Here is a 23,490-nt window from a genome sequence, read left to right on the forward strand (position 1 = left end):
TAGGCCATTTAGAACGGAGTTGAGGAAAAACTTTTTCACCCAGAGAGAGGTGGATATATGGAATGCTCTGCCCAGAAGGCTGTGGAGGCCAAGTCTCTGGATGCTTTCAAGAAAGAGATGGATAGATCTCTTAAAGATAGCGGAATCAAAGGTTATGGGGATAAGGCAGGAACTGGATACTGATTGTGGATGATCAGCCATGATCACAGTGAATGGCGGTGCTGGCTTGAAGGGCCGAATGGCCTACTCCTGCACCTATTGTCTATTGTCACTGTGTAAATGAGGAACTGGTTATAAATGCCAGCCAAGACAAGAACAAAGACTAATGCAGCTGATTGGCTGTTCTCTGTCTGGTCAGGGGAAGATGAGCAGGGGGATTGGGAATGGACATGTCCCAATGGGCCTCTGCTATCTAGGTCCATGGAGTTCGTGACGTCAGCAGCTTCTTCCTTCCCATTCTCCTACAACCCTCTGATACCTACTTAAAGTAAAGATGTGGAAGCTTTAGAGAGGGTGCAGAGGAGATTTACCAGGCTGCTGTCTGCATTAGGGAGCATGTCTTGTGAGTAATGTCTGAGCCAGCTAGGGGTTGTCTCTTTGGAACAGATGATGAAAGGGGACTTGATAGACAGGATGATAAGAGACAGAGACAGAATGGACAGTCAGAGTCATTTCCAAGAATGGAAATAGTGAATAGGAGAAGACAAAATCTGAAGGTGGTTGGAGGGAAGCATGTGGGAGGTATGGGGGTCAGAGGTAAATCTTAAAGAGAGTGGTGGGTGTGAGGAACACCCTGCCAGGGATGGTGGTAGTGGGACATTCAAGAAACTCTTAGATAGGCGCAAAGATGATATAAAAATGGAGAGCTATGCGAGAGGGAAGGGTTGGGTAGATCTTTGAGCAGGTTAGAAGGTGAGCCGAGGACCTGCACTTGTCTGTGCTGTTCTCTTTAACACCCACAACTTTACTCGCTCCCCCCAGCCGCGTTTCCGAGCTCTGCACTTCCTCCCCGACACCCTTCCCCTGTTTGGTAAGAACCATGTGAAGGCTTCTAGAAAAAAAATCGATTTCCTTCTCATTTCAGTTTGCACAAGAGGAATTCAGCATGAAATCATTTCACTGTTCCACATTTTAACTCCTGTTGTGTACAGACCCGAGATCTGCGTCTGAAGTAAAACTCGGAAGTTTGTTTCCCATCCCCCCCCCCAAGTAACATAACATGTCGCAATGCTTCGGGCGTCACATTTTACTAATCCTGATCCATACGTCTTTGGAATGTGGAAGGAAACGGGAGCGCCCGGAGGAAACCCACGCAGCCATAAGGACGTGCAGACAATGGCGGTCATTGAACCCAAGGGCAACGCCAGTAGCCTAAAGTGCCACGCCTCACACCACCATCCTGTGGTTCAATTGGCGCCGCTGTCTGTGAGCAGTTTGGACATTCCCCTCGTGACCTCCGGGTACTCCGGTTTCCTCCACATTCCAAACACGTACGGGATAGGATCAGTAAATTGCGGGCACGCTATGTTGGCGCTGGAAGCGTGGAGACATTCGCGGGCCGCCCTCAGCACATCCTTGCTCACTCGATTTGATGCAAACGACACCTTTCACGTATATTTCCATGGAAACGTGATAATTAAGGCTAATCTAATCTTTCTCTAGTCGTCCGTCATTGGCTCTGTTTTCACCACTCTCTCGCCCAGGTACTTACCAAGCTCTGCGTGAAGAAGTTCTCCTTCAAAACTCCTCTAAATCCTATCCCCATCTATATCCCATTCTGGAAGGCGGGTTGTGTTTCCCAGTGGGACTTCCGAATATCATAGATCAGTGCGCGACGGGCCGTTCGGCCCACACTATTGTGCTGATCCTGATACCAATTCACACTAAATGTCCTCCCTGTATCATCCATATCCCCCCATTCCTTTCATACTCATTCACTACCTCCTGCACCTGATAAAGTGGCCGCGAGTGGTAACGCAACCACTTCGAAGTTCCACGTGTGCGTTCATTGATGCAGTTCTGCACACCGCTGCTGAGGTTATTTGAGATACTGCCGCCTCAGACCAGACTGACTATTCTCCTCTGGCCTCCCTCATTAACAAGGCAAGGCAGGCAGCGGCAAGGAAAAGTGATATGTTGGGCTTTCAGCGCCGGCACCCTGGATTTGCGGCTTAATGTCGCAATCAAATGAAGTTTTTCTTCCCCCAGCACTGCCGCTCCTCCCTCAGCGCCGCCCTTTATCCCCACTGCCCGGCTGGCTGGTGGGTGCCTCCCCGGCGGCTGCAGGTACCCGGGAGCCGCTCCGCCGTCTCTCACTCCAAGAGTTCGCTTGCACGGCCGTGCGCTCGACCGCTTCCCACCTCTCGCGGTCTGCGGCAGAGCCGGGACGGGAAGGGCGCCCGCGGCTTCTGGCGCCGTCAGGGAGCTCAGTCCGGCCGGGGGCAGTCAGTCAGCCCCCTCAGTGAAATAGCGAGGGAGTTACTAAAAACTTCGAATTTGCATCGTTTGGTGAGTGAGTGCCTCGGGGAGGGGAGGGAGGGATCGATCCCGGTCCTCGCTGCTGGGAGCTCCCGGTGGAGAAGGCAGACCACTCTCTCTCTCTCTCCAGGAGCGCAGATTCACGTGTCTAAACTTCCCCTTCCCAGGACGAGCTTAATACTCCCGGTTTAGTTAATTGGGAACTTTTCCAAGTAATGCGGCCGGGGGACAGAGACGTTTTCCCCACCCTCACCCATTACCTGTCAGCGTGTACTCTTCCCCCTTTCCTTTCCAGTCCCAAAACGAAACGCTGGAAGCACCAGCAGTAACTGTGGGAAGAGAAACGTAACATTGCCCCTCACAACTCCCCCTATAAAACACCCTCCCCTTCAGCTGCCACCCCTCCGCGTTCTGGCTCCTTTCCAGTCTCGATGAACGGTCTCGGCTTAAAATGTTGACCGTGCATTCCCCTCCATAGATGCTGCCTGACCATTATGTGTGTGTGGCTCTGGGATTCCAGCATCTGCAGAATCTCTTGTGTTCACCAGAGTTTTGGGTTCAAACCCTACCCCCGGCGCTTGTGTGTGTGTGTGTGTGTGTGTGTGTACCAGCGGGTTATTTAGTCTCTGATTTAGTTCTTGCAGGAACGGGGCCACAGAACACACCCCATCCAAACACCATCAACCATCTGGCCAATGGCACTCAGGCAGAGTCTTGGGCTAGATTATTTTTGTGTACCTGTTTTTTTCTCTGCTTTCGTGACTATATGTGCTATGAGCAGGGTGCTGCCGGTACTGTGTTTTGTGCCGATAATACCGTGCTGGAGTTTGGAAGAATGGGAGGGAGGGGATCTCATTGAAACCGACTGAATACTGAGCGCCCGATACTAGGTAGCTTCTTTTCACGTTATACTGTACTGTACAAAAGTCTTAGGCACGTACTGTATATAGAGCTAAGATGCCTGACTTTTGCACAGTACAGTACCATAATTATCAAGGGAGAGCGGAGAGCGAGTTTGTAAATGTGGAGGGAGCAAAGGGTGTTGAGAATGGCGAGAGTGGAGCGCCGCGGGGAGGCGGGTGTGGGACAGGTGGCAGAGGAGTGCCGGGGCAAAGGGTGGTGTGGGTGCAGACACACCCAGTCCTGAGACAACAGGCATGGTCATTTGATTCCAAACAATTGGTTTATTGATCTTTTTTTTAGATTATGAGGACACGCAGTCCTCGTTTGTTGTCATTTAGTAATGCATGCATTAAGAAATGATATAATTTGTTCCTCCAGAATGATATCACAGAAACACAAGGCAAACCAAGACTTTAAAAAAACTGACAAAACCACATAATTATAACATATAGTTACAACAGTTCAAAGCAGTACCGTAATTTGATAGAAGAACAGACCATGGGCAGGGTAAAAAAAGAAAGTCTCAAAGTCTCTCGAAAGTCCTATCATCTCACGCAGACGGTAGAAGGAAAGAAAAAACCTCTCCCTGCCATGAACCTCCAGCGCCGCAAACTTGCCAATGCAGCACCCTGGAAGCACCAGACCACAGCCAGCTCTTGAGTCCGTCCAAAAACTTCGAGCCTCCGACACGGAGCACCGAGCACCATCTCTGCCGAGCGCTTCGCCCCCGGCCCCGGTAACAGGCAATAGGCAAAGCCGAGGATTTGGGACCTTCCCCTCCGGAGATTCGCGATCGCACAGTAGCAGCGGCAGCGAAGCAGGCATCCCAGAAGTTTCTCCAGATGTTCCTCCCTGCTTCTCACGTCCGTCTCTATCAAATCAGGATTGTGCACGATACCTACTTCACAAGTACGATATCAATTCGGAGCGGCCGCATGCTCCATCTTCTCCTCCCCTCATTACAGGATGTCTCTCTTGTGCTTCCCGCTCCCTCCCTTCTCCCTTCCCCTTTTCCCACCCATTAAACCCCTCTCCCTGCCGCCTTCCCACTCTCAGTCCACAATAGAGACCCAGATCAGAATCAGGTTTTTCATCACTCACACATGTCATGATTTTTTTTCGCGGCAGCTGTGCAGTGCAATACATAAAGTTACCACAGTACTGTGCAAAAGTCATTGGCTGGAGATACGTACCTAAGACTTTTTGCACAGTACTGTCTGTCAATGATTTGGTGATGGCTTTGTGGCCAGTTTTGCAGGTGATACGAAGGTAGGTGGAGGGGCAGGTAGTGTTGAGAAAGCAGGGAGCCTGCAGACTTTTACGGACCGGGAGACTGGGCAAAGAAGTGGCAGATAAAATACAGAGTCAGCAAGTGAGTGGGCGTGCACTTTGGTAGATGGAATAAAGGTGTAGATTATTTTCCAAAACGGGGAGAAGATTTCAAAAATCAGAGCTGCAACGGGACTTGGGGTTCTCTGAAGTTACCCTACAGGTTGAGTCGGCAGTAAGGAAGGCAAATACCAGGTTAGCATTCATTCCCAGAGGACTAGCAAGGATGTAATGGTAAGGCATTGGTCAGACCGCACTCGGAACATTATCAGTGATAAAGAGCTTGGGGCTTTCCAGAATTTTTTTTTCAAAAATGTCCCTAATGTATCTGCTTCTTCCACCTCCCCTGGCAGCACTGCGTAAAAATTCTAGCTCTGACATCCCCTCGATACTTCCCTCTAATTATCTTAAAATTATCAGCCCCCCCCCAGAAAAAAGTCTCCAGCTGTCCTCTTATCATATGCACCTCTATCCAGACTCCTCTCATCCTCCTAACCCCAAATGACAGGAGGGCTTTGGAGCACCGAGGGTGAATGGGGCAGGCTTGGGTCGGCGTCTTGAGTTGGATCACATGGAGGGCGCTTCTCTCTGACAAGGGCAAAATGTTCTCTCCACCGTCAGTGGATCCGGATAATCCATGGCGCTGTTTCAGGGTGACCGTCCCGGCCCTGTGTGCGGTCTCCATAAATCAATCCGAGGCTGCCCCCTTGGGTGGGGAATCCTCTCGGTAACGCTGGGAATCCGAATCAGGTTCCCTGTCACTCTGCTGGCTCCGGGCCTGTACTCGCTGGAGTTCAGGAGGATGAGGAGGGCTCTCATAGAAACTCATCCAACATTCAAAGACCTCGACAGCGTGGACCTGGAGAGGATGTCTCCTATAGCGGCAGAGTTTAGGAGCAGAAGGCGCAGCTCCAGAATAGAGGGATGTCTCTTTGGAACAGAGATGAGGAGGAATTTCTTTCACGACATAATTTCATGAAATCTGCAGTACGGTGTCCAGAGCAGAACTTTATTGTCATTGCTCAAGACAACAAGATTACGGTGCTACTCCAGCCGGCGCAAAATAGATACATCAATGCATGACTTAATTCCCATAATTACCATCATCGTCAGCTATCACTCACAGTCGACTGTGGTTCTTCACCTGGTGTTTGATCTGGTCCGTTGTGGGCCTTGAAATGACTGAAAAGGCCGACCCGTGACCCACAAGTCCGCTTGCAGAGTTGGCGGGTGCAGGTCACTGAAGGAAATCACATGTAACGTGACTTGGATAGTCCATAACACGCAAGGGCCATCGGCAAGCCAGAGTGCAGCGTCATTCAGCTGCACTACTGCCCTGGGCAAGAAGCTGTTTTCAGTCTCACCGTCTTGGTCAGGATGTTTTCATATTGAACAGACAGTGTCCGGGATGGGATGGGGCTTTAATGTTGTTATGAGCACACCGTAGGCATCGAGAGTTGTAGATTGTCTCCAGGTCCGGTAGTTGAGTCCCAATGATGTGCTGAGCTGGCCTAATCAGCCGTTGGAGGACTTTGTGATCCGTCTTGCTGCAGCTAGAGTCCCACACTGCGAATGGTAACAGATTAAGATTACTATAAATTACCATCAGAAATAAATAAACGAACAATGCAAAGAGAGCAAATTAGTGAGGTAGTGATCATGGACCATTTGGAAATCTGATGGCAGAGAAAAAGAAGCTGTTTCTAAAACGTAGGGACTTCCTGGTGGTAATAATGACAAGAGGTGATGGTCCTTCCTGCCGGACGCGGCCTTTGAAAGATATGGGTGACGTGAGGCGCTGGTGTCGGGGGAGTCACCAACCAGAAGGCAGACCTTCAGAGCTACTGGGGCAGGGTTGTGGGGGAAGGAAATGGTTTCTCACTCAGGGAGTGGTTGGGGAATCAGAACACCCTTTGGACCAAGAGGTGGGAGCAGAGCTTCTCATTTAGGGGGAAGTTTGTGGGGTACGGAGATTTTAAAACAAGGAGCATGGTTCTTCAAAGAAAAGAGACTGGGTGCGAGGGAAGTTCTCAGCTCTGTGGTCTCCAGAGGTTTGTTTGCTTCCGCTTTTCTTGACTTGATGAGTCACAGAGCAATACAGCTCAGAAATAGGCCCTTCAGCCCAACCAGTGCATGCTGACCCAGATGTCCACTTCAGCTAGTCCCATTTTTGCACTAAACTTTTATGCTTTTAAACCTTTCCTATCCATGTACCAGTGTATGCTGCCCCGTGAAAAGATTGTAGATTAGCTTTATTTGTCATGTGTACATCGAAACATAAAGTGAAAGATGGCAGCGTGACGCAGCGCACACGGCCGCTCCGAAATGATATCGGTGTTTGTTAAGTAGGTACCATGAACAATCCTGATTTGATGGAGACAGATGTGAGAAGCACAGAGAAACATCTGGAGAAACTTCTGAAATGCCTGCTTCGCTGCCACTGCTACTGTGCGATTGAGAATCTCCAGAGGGGAAGGCCCCAAATCCTCGGCTTTACCTATTGCCTGTTGCCGGGGCCAGGGTCGAAGCGCTCAGCAGAGATGGTGCTCGGTGATCCGTGTCAGAGGGCTGGTCGGAGGCTCGAAGTTTTCAGACGGACTCAAGAGTCGGACTGTGGTCGGGTGCTTCCAGGGTGCTGCATCGGCAAGTTTGCGGCGCTGGAGGTTCACGGCAGGGAGAGTTTTTTTTCTTCCTTCTACCATCTGCATGAGATGATGGGACTTTCAAGAGACTTTGAGACTTTTTTTTACCGTGCCCATGGTCTGTTCTTTATCAAATTACGGTATTGCTTGCACTGTTGTAACTATGTTACAATTATGTGGTTTTTGTCGGTTTTTTTAGTCTTGGTTTGTCTTGTGTTTCTGTGATATCATTCTGGAGGAACATTGTATCATCTCTTAATGCATGTATTACTAAATTTCAGTGAAAGAGGTCTGTGTGTCCTCATAATCTAATAAAATGTGCCATTTGTGTCAATGGCCAACACAGTCTGAGGAAGTGCTGGGGACAGCCCACAAGTGTTGCCATGCTTCTGGCACCAGCATAGCGTGCCCACAATGTACAGATCGTGACCCGCACGTCTGTGGCATGCTGGAGGAAACCGGAGCTCCTGGAGGGAGTCTCGGGGAGAACGGACAGACGGCGACAGAAAAAGAATCCCAATACCTGTCGCTGCGACCCGATATACCCACCACAGCGCTACAGTGCCGCCTCATGTTCAGTTTTGGGTGACGTCTCTCTCTCTCTCCCTGCACAGACAATGGATTACAACATCAATTTACTGCTGCAGCCAGACGAACTCGATGGATGCTCCGAAACGGAGAACGAGAAAAGGAGGTCAGTACCTGTGCTGGGCCGATCTACTTTCTGGGTCCCAGTTCCCCGGAAGTCATAGAGCACTACAGCACGTAAGCAGGCCCACCTAGTCTGGGCTGAACTACTAATCGGTCTAGTCCCACTGACCTGCACCTAGACAGCAGCCCTCCGCACCCCTCCCATCTGAACTTGCCCTCTGCACCCCTCCCATCCAAACTTGTCCTTCCACCTGGACAGCAGCCCTCCCCTCCCCACCCCTCCCATCCGAACTTCTCCTAAGTGTTGAAATCAAACCCACATCCACCACTTCCTCTGGCAGCTTGTCCCACAGTCTCCCACCCTCTGAGTGAAGTCCCATACTCTCCCACCCTCTGAGTGAAGTCCCATACTCTCCCACCCTCTGAGTGAAGTCCCACACTCTCCCACCCTCTGAGTGAAATTCCACGCTCTCCCGCCCTCTGAGTGAAATTCCACGCTCTCCCGCCCTCTGAGTGAAGTTCCACGCTCTCCCACCCTCTGAGTTGTTCCACACTCTCACCACCCTCTGAGTGAAGTCCCACGCTCTCCCACCCTCTGAGTTGTTCCACACTCTCACCACCCTCTGAGTGAAGTCCCACGCTCTCCCACCCTCTGAGTGAAGGAAGTCCCCCTCAGGTTCCCCTGAAACTTTCACCTTTCACTCTTAACTCATGACCTCTTGCTCTTGCTCTAGTCCCACCCAACCTCAGCTGAAAAAGCTTGCTTGCATTTACCCTATCTATACCCCTCATAATTTTGTTTACTTTTTTACAAAGGAATCAAAGGGGGGGAGTTCCCCTCATGATTCCCTTAAATATTTCACCTTTAACCTTTACTCCATGACCTCTAGTTGTAGCCTCAGTGGAAAAAGCCTACCTTTGACCAGCAACTCCAAGTTCAAAGTTCAATTAAATTTATTATCAAAGTACATATATATCACCATACACAACCTTGAGATTCATTTTCTTCATTTTCTCGTGAACATACTCAACAAATCTGTAGAAAATAACCAATAAAAGACCGTCCAGCCAGGCTGTTCAGCCAGAGTGCAGAAGACAACAAACTGTGCAAATACAAAAAGGAGAATCTGAATCAGGTTTATTATCACCGGCACATGTGTTGTGAAATTTATTAACTTAGCAGTAGCAGTTCAATGCAATACATGATAATATAGAAAAAAAAGTAAATCGATTACATTAAGTATATATATGAATATTGCTTAGTTAAATAAATTAAAAATAGTGCAAAAACAGAAATAATATTTTTTAAAAAGTGAGTTAGTGTTCACTGGTTCAATGTCCAATTAGCAGAAAATAAGGAATAAATATCAAAAACATAAGATGAAGAGTCCTTGAAAGTGAGTCCATAGGTTGTGGGAACATTTCAATGGTGGGGTTATTTCCTTTGCCTGGTGGTTGAGGGGTATAATTGTTCCTGAACCTGGTGGTGTGAGTCCTGAGGCTCCTGTACCTCCTTCCCGTTGGCAGCAGTGAGACGAGAGCATGTCCTGGGTGGTGGGGATCTCTGATGATGTATGCTGCTTTCCTGCGACAGCGTTTCATGTAGATGGGCTTTACCTGTGATCCACTACTTTTTATCGGGTTCTCAAGGGCACAGGTGTTTCCACACAGGCTGTGATGCAGCCAGTGAAGCATTCTTCATTCCCGGCATGTAGGCAAACCTAGCGCTTAGCCTTCCTATAATGAGGCAGCAGAACTGAACACAATACTCCAGGTGTGGTCTAACCAGGGTTGTATCGAGCTACAAGATTACCTTGCAGTTCAAGCCCCCCCCCTCCCCCCCCAACAATGATGAGTACCAGCGGACTGTACACCAGTGGCCGACCACTTCTGCCCTCTTCAGTTGTTCATAACACTATGGTCGTCCCGTCTCAGATCACTGGCCACACTGACCGGAACATCCCAAGGGGCCGATAGAAAAGTACAGTGAAATGTGTCGTTTGGGTCAATGGCCAACACAGTCCGAGGATGTGCTGGGGGCAGCCCACAAGTGCCAACACACTTCCAACACCAACGTAGGATGCTGTCAAATTATCGACCCTAACCCGTATGTCTTTGAAGTGTGGGAGGAAACCGGAGCACCCGGAGGAAACCCACGCGGTCACGGGCAGAACGTACAAACTTCTTACAGGCAGCAGCGGGAATTGAACCACGATCGGTGTTTGCTGGCTCAGTGGAGTGTTGTGCTAGCCACTATGCTACTGTTTTGCAGGTTGAAGAACAATCTGGGGAGGCAGCTGTCATGTTCTGTCGCAGACGGGAACGAGGAGAAATTCAACAAGGTCCTACGTATCATTCACATCACCAGGATGAAACTGACCGAGCCCTGGTTCTTGGGTAGGAACCTGCCACGCAGTTCTACGGCCCTGTGTTATCACCCACCCTGGTCACACATGGACTGAAGGGCCAGTTAGCAGTCGACACTAGTGGTCTGGAGTCACGTAGATTCCAGACAGCGAAAGGGTAGCAGGCCTGATGAAACTTTAAAAAATTACAATAGGTGTAGATAGAGTAACAGAATCATTTCCCCAGGGTGGGCGTGCTTTTAAGGCTGGCGGGGTGGAGGAAACGTTCAAAGGTGACGTGAGGGACGAGTTTGTTACACAGAGAGGGGGGGTGACTGCGATGGGTTACTGGGTTAGTGGTTAAAGCAGATATTCTGGAGGTTGAGTACCAGCGCTGGGGCCGGGTATTGGGATGAGGTTGGGTATTGAGGGATATTGGGCTGGGGTTGGGTACTGGGATGAGGTTGCGTATTGATGGATATTGGGCTGGGGTCGGATATGGGGATGAGGTTGCGTATTGATGGATATTGGACTGGGGTTGGGTACTGGGACGAGGTTGAGTGTTGATGGATATTGGTCTGGGGTCGGGTATGGGGATGAGGTTGCGTATTGATGGATATTGGACTGGGGTTGGGTACTGGGATGAGGTTGCGTATTGGTGTATTTTGGACTGGGATTGGGTACTGGGATGAGGTTAATTACTGGGGTGGAGCCGAGTATTGTGCTGGGGTTGGGTACTGGGACGAGGTTGAGTATTGACGGATATTGGGCTGGGGTCGGGTACTGGGATGAGGTTGGGTATTGAGGGAATTTGGACTGGGGTTGGGTACTGGGATGAGGTTAAGTACTGGGGTGGAGCCAAGTATTGGGCTGGGGTTGGGTACTGGGACGAGGTTGCGTATTGACGGATATTGGGCTGGGGTCAGGTATGGGGATGAGGTTGCGTATTGATGGATATTGGACTGGGGTTCGGTACTGGGACGAGGTTGAGTATTGATGGATATTGGTCTGGGGTCGGGTATGGGGATGAGGTTGTGTATTGATGGATATTGGACTGGGGTTGGGTATTGGGATGAGGTTGGGTATTGGGGGATATTGGGCTGGGGTCAGGTACTGGGATGAGGTTGCGTATTGGTGGATATTGGACTGGGATGAGGTTGTGTATTGATGGATTTTGGACTGGGGTTGGGTACTGGGATGAGGTTGTGTTTTGATGGATTTTGGACGGGTTGGGTACATGGATGAGGTTGCGTATTGATGGATTTTGGACTGGAGTTGGGTACTTGGATGAGGTTGTGTATTGATGGATATCGGACTGGGGTCGGGTACTGGGATGATGTTAAGTACTGGGGTGGAACCGAGTATTGGACTGGGGTTGGGTACTGGGACGAGGTTGAGTATTGAGGGATATTGGGCTGGGGTCGGGTACTGGGATGAGGTTGGGTATTGATGGATATTGGTCTGGGGTCGGGTATGGGGATGAGGTTGTGTATTGATGGATATTGGACTGGGGTTGGGTATTGGGATGAGGTTGGGTATTGGGGGATATTGGGCTGGGGTCAGGTACTGGGATGAGGTTGCGTATTGGTGGATATTGGACTGGGATGAGGTTGTGTATTGATGGATTTTGGACTGGGGTTGGGTACTGGGATGAGGTTGTGTTTTGATGGATTTTGGACGGGTTGGGTACTCGGATGAGGTTGTGTATTGATGGATATCGGACTGGGGTCGGGTACTGGGATGATGTTAAGTACTGGGGTGGAACCGAGTATTGGACTGGGGTTGGGTACTGGGACGAGGTTGAGTATTGAGGGATATTGGGCTGGGGTCGGGTACTGGGATGAGGTTGGGTATTGAGGGAATTTGGACTGGGGTCGGGTAATGGGATGAGGTTAAGTACTGGGGTGGAGCCAAGTATTGGGCTGGGGTTGGGTACTGGGACGAGGTTGAGTATTGACGGATATTGGGCTGGGGTCGGGTACTGGGATGAGGTTGGGTATTGAGGGAATTTGGACTGGGGTTGGGTACTGGGATGAGGTTAAGTACTGGGGTGGAGCCAAATATTGGGCTGGGGTTGGGTACTGGGACGAGGTTAAGTATTGACGGATATTGGGCTGGGCTCGGGTATGGGGATGAGGTTGCGTATTGATGGATATTGGACTGGGGTTGGGTACTGGGATGAGGTTGCGTATTGATGGATATTGGACTGGGGTTGGGTATTGGGACGAGGTTGAGTATTGATGGATATCGGTCTGGGGTCGGGTATGGGGATGAAGTTGCGTATTGATGGATATTGGACTGGGGTTGGGTATTGGGACGAGGTTGAGTATTGATGGATATCGGTCTGGGGTCAGGTATGGGGATGAAGTTGCGTATTGATGGATATTGGACTGGGGTTGGGTACTGGGATGAGGTTGCGTGTTGGTGGATATTGGACGGGTTGGGTACTGGGATGAGGTTGTGTATTGATGGATTTTGGACTGGGGTTAGGTACTGGGATGGAGTTGGGTACTGGGATGAGGTTGTGTATTGATGAATTTTGGACGGGTTGGGTACTGAGATGAGGTTGCGTATCGATGGATATTGGACTGGCGTTGGGTACTGGGATGAGGTTGTGTATTGATGCATATTGGACTGGGGTTGGGTACCGGGATGAGGTTGTGTATTGATGGATTTTGGACTGGGGTTGGGTACTGGGATGAGGTTGCATATTGATGGATATTGGACTGGGGTTGGGTACTGGGACGAGGTTGGGTAGTGGGATGAGGTTAAGTACTGGGGTGGAGCCGAGTATTGGGCTGGGGTTGGGTACTGGGACGAGGTTGAGTATTGAGGGATATTGGGCTGGGGTCAGGTACTGGGATGAGGTTGAGTATTGAGGGAATTTGGACTGGGGTCGGGTACTGGGATGAGGTTGGGTATTGAAGGATTTTGGACTGGGGTCGGGTACTGGGATGAGGTTGTGTATTGAGGGAATTTGGACTGGGGTCAGGTAACGGGATGAGGTTAAGTACTGGGGTGGAGCCAAGTATTGGGCTGGGGTTGGGTACTGGGATGAGGTTGAGTATTGACGGATATTGGGCTGGGGTCGGGTACTGGGATGAGGTTGGCTATTGAAGGATTTTGGACTGGGGTTGGGTACTGGGATGATGTTAAGTACTGGGGTGGAACCGAGTATTGGACTGGGGTTGGGTACTGGGACGAGGTTGAGTATTGACGGATATTGGGCTGGGGTCGGGTACTGGGATGAGGTTGGGTATTGAGGGAATTTGGACTGGGGTTTGGTACTGGGATGAGGTTGGGTATTGAGGAAATTTGGACTGGGGTTTGGTACTGGGATGAGGTTAAGTACTGGGGTAGAGCCAAGTATTGGGCTGGGGTTGGGTACTGGGACGAGGTTGAGTATTGATGGATATTGGGCTGGGGTCGGGTACTGGGATGAGGTTGGGTATTGAGGGAATTTGGACTGGGGTCAGGTAATGGGATGAGGTTAAGTACTGGTGTGGAGCCAAGTATTGGGCTGGGGTTGGGTACTGGGACGAGGTTGAGTATTGACGGATATTGGGCTGGGGTCGGGTACTGGGATGAGGTTGGGTATTGAGGGAATTTGGACTGGGGTCAGGTAATGGGATGAGGTTAAGTACTGGTGTGGAGCCAAGTATTGGGCTGGGGTTGGGTACTGGGACGAGGTTGAGTATTGACGGATATTGGGCTGGGGTCCGGTACTGGGATGAGGTTGGGTATTGAGGGAATTTGGACTGGGGTTTGGTACTGGGATGAGTTTAAGTACTGGGGTGGAGCCAAGTATTGGGCTGGGGTTGGGTACTGGGACGAGGTTGAGTATTGATGGATATTGGTCTGGGGTCGGGTATGGGGATGAGGTTGTGTATTGATGAATATTGGACTGGGGTTGGGTATTGGGATGAGGTTGGGTATTGGGGGATATTGGGCTGGGGTCAGGTACTGGGATGAGGTTGCGTATTGGTGGATATTGGACTGGGATGAGGTTGTGTATTGATGGATTTTGGACTGGGGTTGGGTACTGGGATGAGGTTGTGTTTTGATGGATTTTGGACGGGTTGGGTACATGGATGAGGTTGCGTATTGATGGATTTTGGACTGGAGTTGGGTACTCGGATGAGGTTGTGTATTGATGGATATCGGACTGGGGTCGGGTACTGGGATGATGTTAAGTACTGGGGTGGAACCGAGTATTGGACTGGGGTTGGGTACTGGGACGAGGTTGAGTATTGAGGGATATTGGGCTGGGGCCGGGTACTGGGATGAGGTTGGGTATTGAGGGAATTTGGACTGGGGTCGGGTAATGGGATGAGGTTAAGTACTGGGGTGGAGCCAAGTATTGGGCTGGGGTTGGGTACTGGGACGAGGTTGAGTATTGACGGATATTGGGCTGGGGTCGGGTACTGGGATGAGGTTGGGTATTGAGGGAATTTGGACTGGGGTTGGGTACTGGGATGAGGTTAAGTACTGGGGTGGAGCCAAATATTGGGCTGGGGTTGGGTACTGGGACGAGGTTGGGTAGTGGGATGAGGTTAAGTACTGGGGTGGAGCCGAGTATTGGGCTGGGGTTGGGTACTGGGACGAGGTTGAGTATTGAGGGATATTGGGCTGGGGTCAGGTACTGGGATGAGGTTGAGTATTGAGGGAATTTGGACTGGGGTCGGGTACTGGGATGAGGTTGGGTATTGAAGGATTTTGGACTGGGGTCGGGTACTGGGATGAGGTTGTGTATTGAGGGAATTTGGACTGGGGTCAGGTAATGGGATGAGGTTAAGTACTGGGGTGGAGCCAAGTATTGGGCTGGGGTTGGGTACTGGGATGAGGTTGAGTATTGACGGATATTGGGCTGGGGTCGGGTACTGGGATGAGGTTGGCTATTGAAGGATTTTGGACTGGGGTTGGGTACTGGGATGATGTTAAGTACTGGGGTGGAACCGAGTATTGGACTGGGGTTGGGTACTGGGACGAGGTTGAGTATTGACGGATATTGGGCTGGGGTCGGGTACTGGGATGAGGTTGGGTATTGAGGGAATTTGGACTGGGGTTTGGTACTGGGATGAGGTTGGGTATTGAGGAAATTTGGACTGGGGTTTGGTACTGGGATGAGGTTAAGTACTGGGGTAGAGCCAAGTATTGGGCTGGGGTTGGGTACTGGGACGAGGTTGAGTATTGATGGATATTGGGCTGGGGTCGGGTACTGGGATGAGGTTGGGTATTGAGGGAATTTGGACTGGGGTCAGGTAATGGGATGAGGTTAAGTACTGGTGTGGAGCCAAGTATTGGGCTGGGGTTGGGTACTGGGACGAGGTTGAGTATTGACGGATATTGGGCTGGGGTCGGGTACTGGGATGAGGTTGGGTATTGAGGGAATTTGGACTGGGGTCAGGTAATGGGATGAGGTTAAGTACTGGTGTGGAGCCAAGTATTGGGCTGGGGTTGGGTACTGGGACGAGGTTGAGTATTGACGGATATTGGGCTGGGGTCCGGTACTGGGATGAGGTTGGGTATTGAGGGAATTTGGACTGGGGTTTGGTACTGGGATGAGTTTAAGTACTGGGGTGGAGCCAAGTATTGGGCTGGGGTTGGGTACTGGGACGAGGTTGAGTATTGATGGATATTGGTCTGGGGTCGGGTATGGGGATGAGGTTGTGTATTGATGGATATTGGACTGGGGTTGGGTATTGGGATGAGGTTGGGTATTGGGGGATATTGGGCTGGGGTCAGGTACTGGGATGAGGTTGCGTATTGGTGGATATTGGACTGGGATGAGGTTGTGTATTGATGGATTTTGGACTGGGGTTGGGTACTGGGATGAGGTTGTGTTTTGATGGATTTTGGACTGGGGTTGGGTACATGGATGAGGTTGCGTATTGATGGATTTTGGACTGGAGTTGGGTACTCGGATGAGGTTGTGTATTGATGGATATCGGACTGGGGTCGGGTACTGGGATGATGTTAAGTACTGGGGTGGAACCGAGTATTGGACTGGGGTTGGGTACTGGGACGAGGTTGAGTATTGAGGGATATTGGGCTGGGGCCGGGTACTGGGATGAGGTTGGGTATTGAGGGAATTTGGACTGGGGTCGGGTAATGGGATGAGGTTAAGTACTGGGGTGGAGCCAAGTATTGGGCTGGGGTTGGGTACTGGGACGAGGTTGAGTATTGACGGATATTGGGCTGGGGTCGGGTACTGGGATGAGGTTGGGTATTGAGGGAATTTGGACTGGGGTTGGGTACTGGGATGAGGTTAAGTACTGGGGTGGAGCCAAATATTGGGCTGGGGTTGGGTACTGGGACGAGGTTAAGTATTGACGGATATTGGGCTGGGCTCGGGTATGGGGATGAGGTTGCGTATTGATGGATATTGGACTGGGGTTGGGTACTGGGACGAGGTTGAGTATTGATGGATATTGGTCTGGGGTCGGGTATGGGGATGAAGTTGCGTATTAATGGATATTGGACTGGGGTTGGGTACTGGGATGAGGTTGCGTATTGATGGATATTGGACTGGGGTTGGGTATTGGGATGAGGTTGAGTATTGATGGATATCGGTCTGGGGTCGGGTATGGGGATGAAGTTGCGTATTGATGGATATTGGACTGGGGTTGGGTACTGGGACGAGGTTGAGTATTGATGGATATCGGTCTGGGGTCGGGTATGGGGATGAAGTTGCGTATTGATGGATATTGGACTGGGGTTGGGTACTGGGATGAGGTTGCATGTTGGTGGATATTGGACGGGTTGGGTACTGGGATGAGGTTGTGTATTGATGGATTTTGGACTGGGGTTAGGTACTGGGATGGAGTTGGGTACTGGGATGAGGTTGTGTATTGATGGATTTTGGACGGGTTGGGTACTGAGGTGAGGTTGCGTATCGATGGATATTGGACTGGGGTTGGGTACTGGGATGAGGTTGTGTATTGATGGATACTGGACTGGGGTTGGGTACCGGGATGAGGTTGTGTATTGATGGATTTTGGACTGGGGTTGGGTACTGGGATGAGGTTGCATATTGATGGATATTGGACTGGGGTTGGGTACTGGGACGAGGTTGAGTATTGAGGGATATTGGGCTGGGGTCAGGTACTGGGATGAGGTTGAGTATTGAGGGAATTTGGACTGGGGTCGGGTACTGGGATGAGGTTGAGTATTGATGGATATTGGGCTGGGGTCGGGTACTGGGATGAGGTTGGCTATTGAAGGATTTTGGACTGGGGTTGGGTACTGGGATGATGTTAAGTACTGGGGTGGAACCGAGTATTGGACTGGGGTTGGGTACTGGGACGAGGTTGAGTATTGACGGATATTGGGCTGGGGTCGGGTACTGGGATGAGGTTGGGTATTGAGGGAATTTGGACTGGGGTTTAGTACTGGGATGAGGTTGGGTATTGAGGAAATTTGGACTGGGGTTTGGTACTGGGATGAGGTTAAGTACTGGGGTGGAGCCAAGTATTGGGCTGGGGTTGGGTACTGGGACGAGGTTGAGTATTGACGGATATTGGGCTGGGGTCGGGTACTGGGATGAGGTTGGGTATTGAGGGAATTTGGACTGGGGTCAGGTAATGGGATGAGGTTAAGTACTGGTGTGGAGCCAAGTATTGGGCTGGGGTTGGGTACTGGGACGAGGTTGAGTATTGACGGATATTGGGCTGGGGTCGGGTACTGGGATGAGGTTGGGTATTGAGGGAATTTGGACTGGGGTCAGGTAATGGGATGAGGTTAAGTACTGGTGTGGAGCCAAGTATTGGGCTGGGGTTGGGTACTGGGACGAGGTTGAGTATTGAGGGATATTGGGCTGGGGTCGGGTACTGGGACAAGGTTGGGTATTGAGGGATATTGTGTGTCAGGGAGGTGGTGGGGGACGGGTGGGGGAGAAGAAGCCGGGGAGGAGAGAATGTTAAAGGGAGAGGTGAGAGGAAGGAATTAAAACTCTGGCCAAAACCTACTGTCCTTCTACAGACTATCAGACGGGGAAGACTTGCCTGATGAAAGCTTTGCTGAATCTGAACAGCAGCACAGAGGAAATGGTGAAAAAGCTGATCAAGGTGGCAGAGAAGAACAATTGTTTAAGCCAGCTGATTAATGCTGAATATACTGACAAAGATTACAAAGGTGAGTTAATATGATACCTCTGATCTCGCTCAGACTGGGGATGGACGGTTGGACAAAACAGCGGGACAGGAGTACAGGAGGGATGTTGCATCAGGCTCCTCAAACTGCCTGTCACCCTGTGCACTCTCCGAGCCACACAAAGCAAAATGCCGCAGACTCGGGACAGATGAAATAAAAGCAGAAGGTGCTGGAAATGTTCAGTGGGGCAGGCAGCATCTATAGAGAGAGAAAGAGAAGAAACAGCTGAAGTTTCAGTTCATGACCTTTCAGTTTACAATCTATGGTAACTTGATAGGCTATTTAAGAAGTCATATAATGTGTTATCCTTCATTAGTCAGGGGACCGAATTCAAGAGCCATGAGGTAACGTTGCAGCTCTTGGTCAGACCAGCTGGAATATTGTGCTCTGTTTTGGTCTCCTCATTATAGGAAAGATGTGGAAGCTCTAGACAGGAGATTTGCCAGGATGCTGCCTGGATTAGAGAGCATGTCTTATGGGGATAGGTGGAGTGAGTTAGGGCTTTTCTCTTTGGAGAGGAGGAAGATGAGAGGTGACTTGATAGAGGTGTGCAAGATGATAAGAGGCATAGATTGAGAGAACAGCCAGAGACTTTTTCCCAGGGTGGAAGTAGCTAATACCAGGGGGCATAATTTTAAGAGGGGGAGATGTCAGAGATTGTTTTTTTACACAGCAAGTGGTGGGTGTGTGGATCACACGGCCAGGGGTGATAGTAGAGACATTCTGACATCTTCCCTCTTCCTTTGAAGGAGAGTCTCAGCCCAAAACGTCGACTATTTGTTCATCTCCACAGATGCTGCCTGACCTGTTGTGTTCCTCCAGCAGTTTGTGTGTGTCGGTGGTACAGGCAGATACACTAGGGACTTTTAAGACACTCTCTGTATCTTAGTACACATGTCAATAAGAAACCACTGTATCAGTTTAGTCTGGTCTTACCTCAATGAACGCATTTCTTCAGAATCAGATTTAATATCACTGGCAACTGTGAAATTTTGTTGGTTTGCGGCAGTAGTACATTGCAATGCATAATTTAAAAACCTTCAAATTACAATAACAAATATGTAATATTTTAAATAAAGAAGTTGAAAAAGAGAGCAAAAAATGTAGTGAGGTAGTGTTCATGGGTTCAGGAACCGCTTTCGAAATCTGATGGCGGAGGAGAAGAAGCTGTTCCTGAATCATTCAGTGTGTGCCTTCAGGCTCCTGTACCCCCTCCGTGATGGTAGCCATGAGAAGAGGGCCAGTCCTGGGTGGTGGGGGCTGCCTTTCTGAGGGATCTTTCCCATGTTCCCTGCTTTTCCCACCAGTCACCTTGTGGGATTTGTGGGACAAGACCCCCCCCCGCAACAATCACTTATTGTTACAGTTGATGTTGACACTCATCCTCCTTCCTGCATTTGTGTGAAATCTGTTTCATCAGCTTTGCCGACAGTTTCCACACCTCTCGCTTTCACAAGACGTGAAACTGACTCTTACCATTCAGAGTGTCCTTTAGTATCATTTCCAGCACACCAGTCCAGAGAACGAAGTAACTCTTACTCCAGATCCGATGCAGACCAAAAAACACACGAAGATAAACACATAAGATAGCTTATGTACACAGATTGATTGTATGTCCATAAAGTGATGCTAGGGACAGGAGTGTCTGTACGTAAGATGGCGGAGGGGTGGCTAGTGGGTGGAGGTGTTGATCGGTTTGTTAGTTTAGGGAAAGTAACTGTTTTTGAGTCTGGTGGTCCTGGTGTGGATGCTGTGTAGCCTCCTCCGGAATGGAAGTGGGATTATTTGTCCAACTCCCATTTCTCTCTCCATCTTGGCTTCTGTCTCTCTCTATCTATCTTTGTCTCTGTCTCTCTCTCTATCTCTGTCTCTGTCTCTGTCTATCTCTGTCTCTCTCTATCTTTGTCTGTCTCTCTCTATCTCTCTCCATCCATCTCTCTCTCTCTATCTCCCTCTGTCTCTACCTCTCTCACTCTCTCTATCTCTCTCTCTCTGTCTCACTGCCTATCTCTCTCTCTGTCTCTACCTCTGTCTCTCTGTCCATCTCTATCTCTCTCTATATCTGTTTCTCTCTCTATCTCTCTATCTATCTATCTCTATCTCTATCTCATGGAAACAGTAGACACCCATATTCCTCACCCTATCTCCTCCCGTCCGGACTCCATCCCACGCCCTCCGTTTTGGAGCTCTGTCCCTCTCGTGTCTCTTCACACTAATTAGATGATGAGAACACTCAGTCCTCATTTATTGTCATTTAGAAATGCTTGCATGCATTAATCCAGGCACCACTGCAGATATTTGGCGAACCCGGACATCTCTGAGGTCCGGGGAGAGTCCCCCATGGTAGGTAAACCATGAATACCGCCCTGAGGTTAGTGGGTAGGAGGGCTTGATTGTGGTGGAAGAGCCTTTGGGCGCGTTTCACATGGCTAGTACGATTGGGTGGGCGCGGTTGTCAGGGGAGGGATTCGACAGACAAAAAGCTGGATGCGGGTGCGGGTTTTGGTGACGAGGTGAGTTCTTAAACCCGAGAGTAGCGACATTTGTTTCCGTCCTCCCCCCGAGGTCAAACAGCCCTTCACATCGCCATCGAGAGGCGCTGCCCTGACATCGTGCGCCTCCTGCTGGAGAAAGGGGCCGACGTGAATGCGCGGGCCACGGGCAAATTCTTCAAGCTGAGCGAGCAGCGGAAAGGCTTTTACTTCGGTGAGTCCCTCCTGGTCAACGATGGTCCACTTCCTTGTGAGATCCCTGGTGACGCCAGGACTTGCTTCCCTTCCCTAACTCTCCTTCAGGATTACTGGCGGTGGGATGTTATGTTGCAATTGTATAAGGCCAAATTTGGAGTATTGTGTACAGTTCTGTCACCTACACACAGAAAATATGTAAATAAAACGGAAAGAGTGGGGAGGAAATTGAAAAGGATGTTGCCAGGATTCGAGGATCTGAGTTATAGGGAAAGTTTGAATCCATTAGGTCTTTATTCCCTAGAGCGTAGAAGATTGAGGGGAGATTTGATACAAAATTGTGAGGATAAAGGCAAATATTTTTCATCAGAGAATTCATCTGTGGGATTCGGTGGGAACTGGGGGTTGGGAGGTGGGGTGGAAAGCCGGGAGGCATCGGGATCAAACCTGGGTCTCTGGCGCGGTGAGGGAGCAGCACTACCCGCTTGGGACAATCCGGTGGAAGAACACGGGGAGAGGGTTGGGAATGAAAACTGGGGGCAATTATCCTGCACACCCGGAAATCTGTGGACTGTGGGAGGAAACCAGAGCACCCAGAGGAAACCCTTGCCTTCAAGCGGAGAATAGAACCATTGAACACTACAGCACAGAAAACAGGCCATTCGGCCCTTCTGGTCTGTGCCGAAACATTATTCCGCTAGTCTGATTGACCTGCGTCCAGTCCATAACCCTCCAGACCTCTCCCATCCATGTACAGGCTCCTACAGACCGTGGCAGGAGTCGAATCCCAATCATTGGCGCTGTAAGGGTGTTACGCTGCTGCCCCCACCCTCATTTATTGTGGGTTCGGTGGGATGCAGAAACACTGTGTGTGGGGGGTGGGGAAGAGGGCTGAGGTCTGGGTTTGGGTTGGTCAGTCGGCCAGGTTTGGAGCTGTCACTGTTTCTCACTGTCACCACCCCCACCCCCAGGTGAACTTCCGCTCGCTCTCGCTGCTTGCACCAACCAGCCTGAAACCGTGTCCCTCCTCCTGTCTGACCAAAGGACCAAGGTCAGCGAGCAGGACTCCAGCGGTAACACGGTTCTCCACGCGCTGGTCACGGTGGCTGACGACACGGAGGACAACACCAAGTTCGTGACGGAAATATACAACAAGATCTTGATCGAAAACAAAGGCGGCAACTTGGAGGAAGTCCGCAACGTGAAGGGACTGACTCCCCTGCAGCTTGCCGCCAAACTCGGCAAGTTTGAGGCAAGGATTCACCGTCACTGCAGAGAGCTGGTGCTGGGGAGTTCATTCATGGAACTGGGATAAGGAGATGGGTGCAAATAACTTTGGGGTCACCAGTGAACTAGAGACATCAATATCCCTCACACCCCTACCAAATCTCTCTGTGTGTGTCTCTCTCTCTCTTTTCCCTCTTTCTCTTCCCCTCCCCTCCACCTCTCTCTCACCCCTTCTCTCTCCCTCCCTCCCCTCTCCCTCCCCTACTCCCCTCTCCCTCCCCCCTCTCCCTCCCCTCCCCCTCCCTCTCCCTCCCCTCCCCCTCTCCCTCTCCCTCCCCTCCCCCCCTCCCTCTCCCTCCCTCCCCCACTCCCCTCTCCCTCCCCCTCCCCCCTCTCCCTCCCCTCCCCCACTCCTCTTTCTCCTCTCCCTTCTCTCCCCTCCCTCCCCACCCTCCCCTTTCTTCCCCATCCCCTCTCCCTCCTTCCCTCCCCTTTCTCCTCTCCCCCTCTCTCCCCACTCTATCCCCCACTCTCCCCTTTCTTCCCCTCCCCTACCCTCCCCTCTCTCCCCCTCTCTTCCCCCTCTCTTCCCCTCTTTCCCCCTCCCCTTCTCCCCCTCCTCCTTCTTCCCCTCTTCCTTCTTCCCCCTCCCCCTCTCCCCTCTCTCCCCCTCCCTCCCCACCCTCCCCTTTCTTCCCCATCCCCTCTCCCTATTTCCCTTTCTCCTCTCCCCTCTCTCCCCCTCTCTCCCCCACCCTCCCCTTTCTTCCCCCTCCCCTCTCTCCCCCTCTCTCCCCCACCCTCCCCTTTCTTCCCCCTCCCCTTTCTTCCCCCTCCCCTTTATTCCCCCTCCCCATCTCCCCTCTCCCTCCCCATCTCCCCTCTCCCCCTCCCCCTATCCTCCCCTTTCTTCCCCCATCTCTCGCGCCCCCGCCTCACCACTACACTCAGATGTGTCCTGACCGGACATCCAAGTTCCAGCCGAGGTGAACGCACCGAATGAGTTTCTCTGTGACGACCCAAGGCTGCCCTCTGCTGGAAATCGGGTGCAGTGTCGGAAAGTGCCAGCTCGTCACC

At 50.8% G+C, this 23,490-nt stretch overlaps 1 protein-coding gene across 1 annotated transcript in view; it reads left to right on the top strand.

Moving 5' to 3' along the window:
- The first annotated feature begins 2,232 nt into the window (after positions 1–2,232).
- LOC140187625 (transient receptor potential cation channel subfamily V member 3-like) overlaps positions 2,233–23,490 on the top strand; it is a 49,846-nt gene continuing 28,588 nt past the window's right edge. The window contains 6 exon segments of the mRNA XM_072243143.1: positions 2,233–2,508; positions 7,967–8,046; positions 10,276–10,400; positions 18,329–18,481; positions 21,065–21,205; positions 22,158–22,438. Of these exon segments, the coding sequence (XP_072099244.1) occupies positions 7,970–8,046; positions 10,276–10,400; positions 18,329–18,481; positions 21,065–21,205; positions 22,158–22,438 (777 nt within the window). The 5' untranslated portion in view covers positions 2,233–2,508; positions 7,967–7,969.

The sequence above is a fragment of the Mobula birostris genome, chromosome 25, assembly GCF_030028105.1.
Source record: "Mobula birostris isolate sMobBir1 chromosome 25, sMobBir1.hap1, whole genome shotgun sequence".
In the NCBI taxonomy this organism is placed as follows: domain Eukaryota; kingdom Metazoa; phylum Chordata; class Chondrichthyes; order Myliobatiformes; family Myliobatidae; genus Mobula; species Mobula birostris.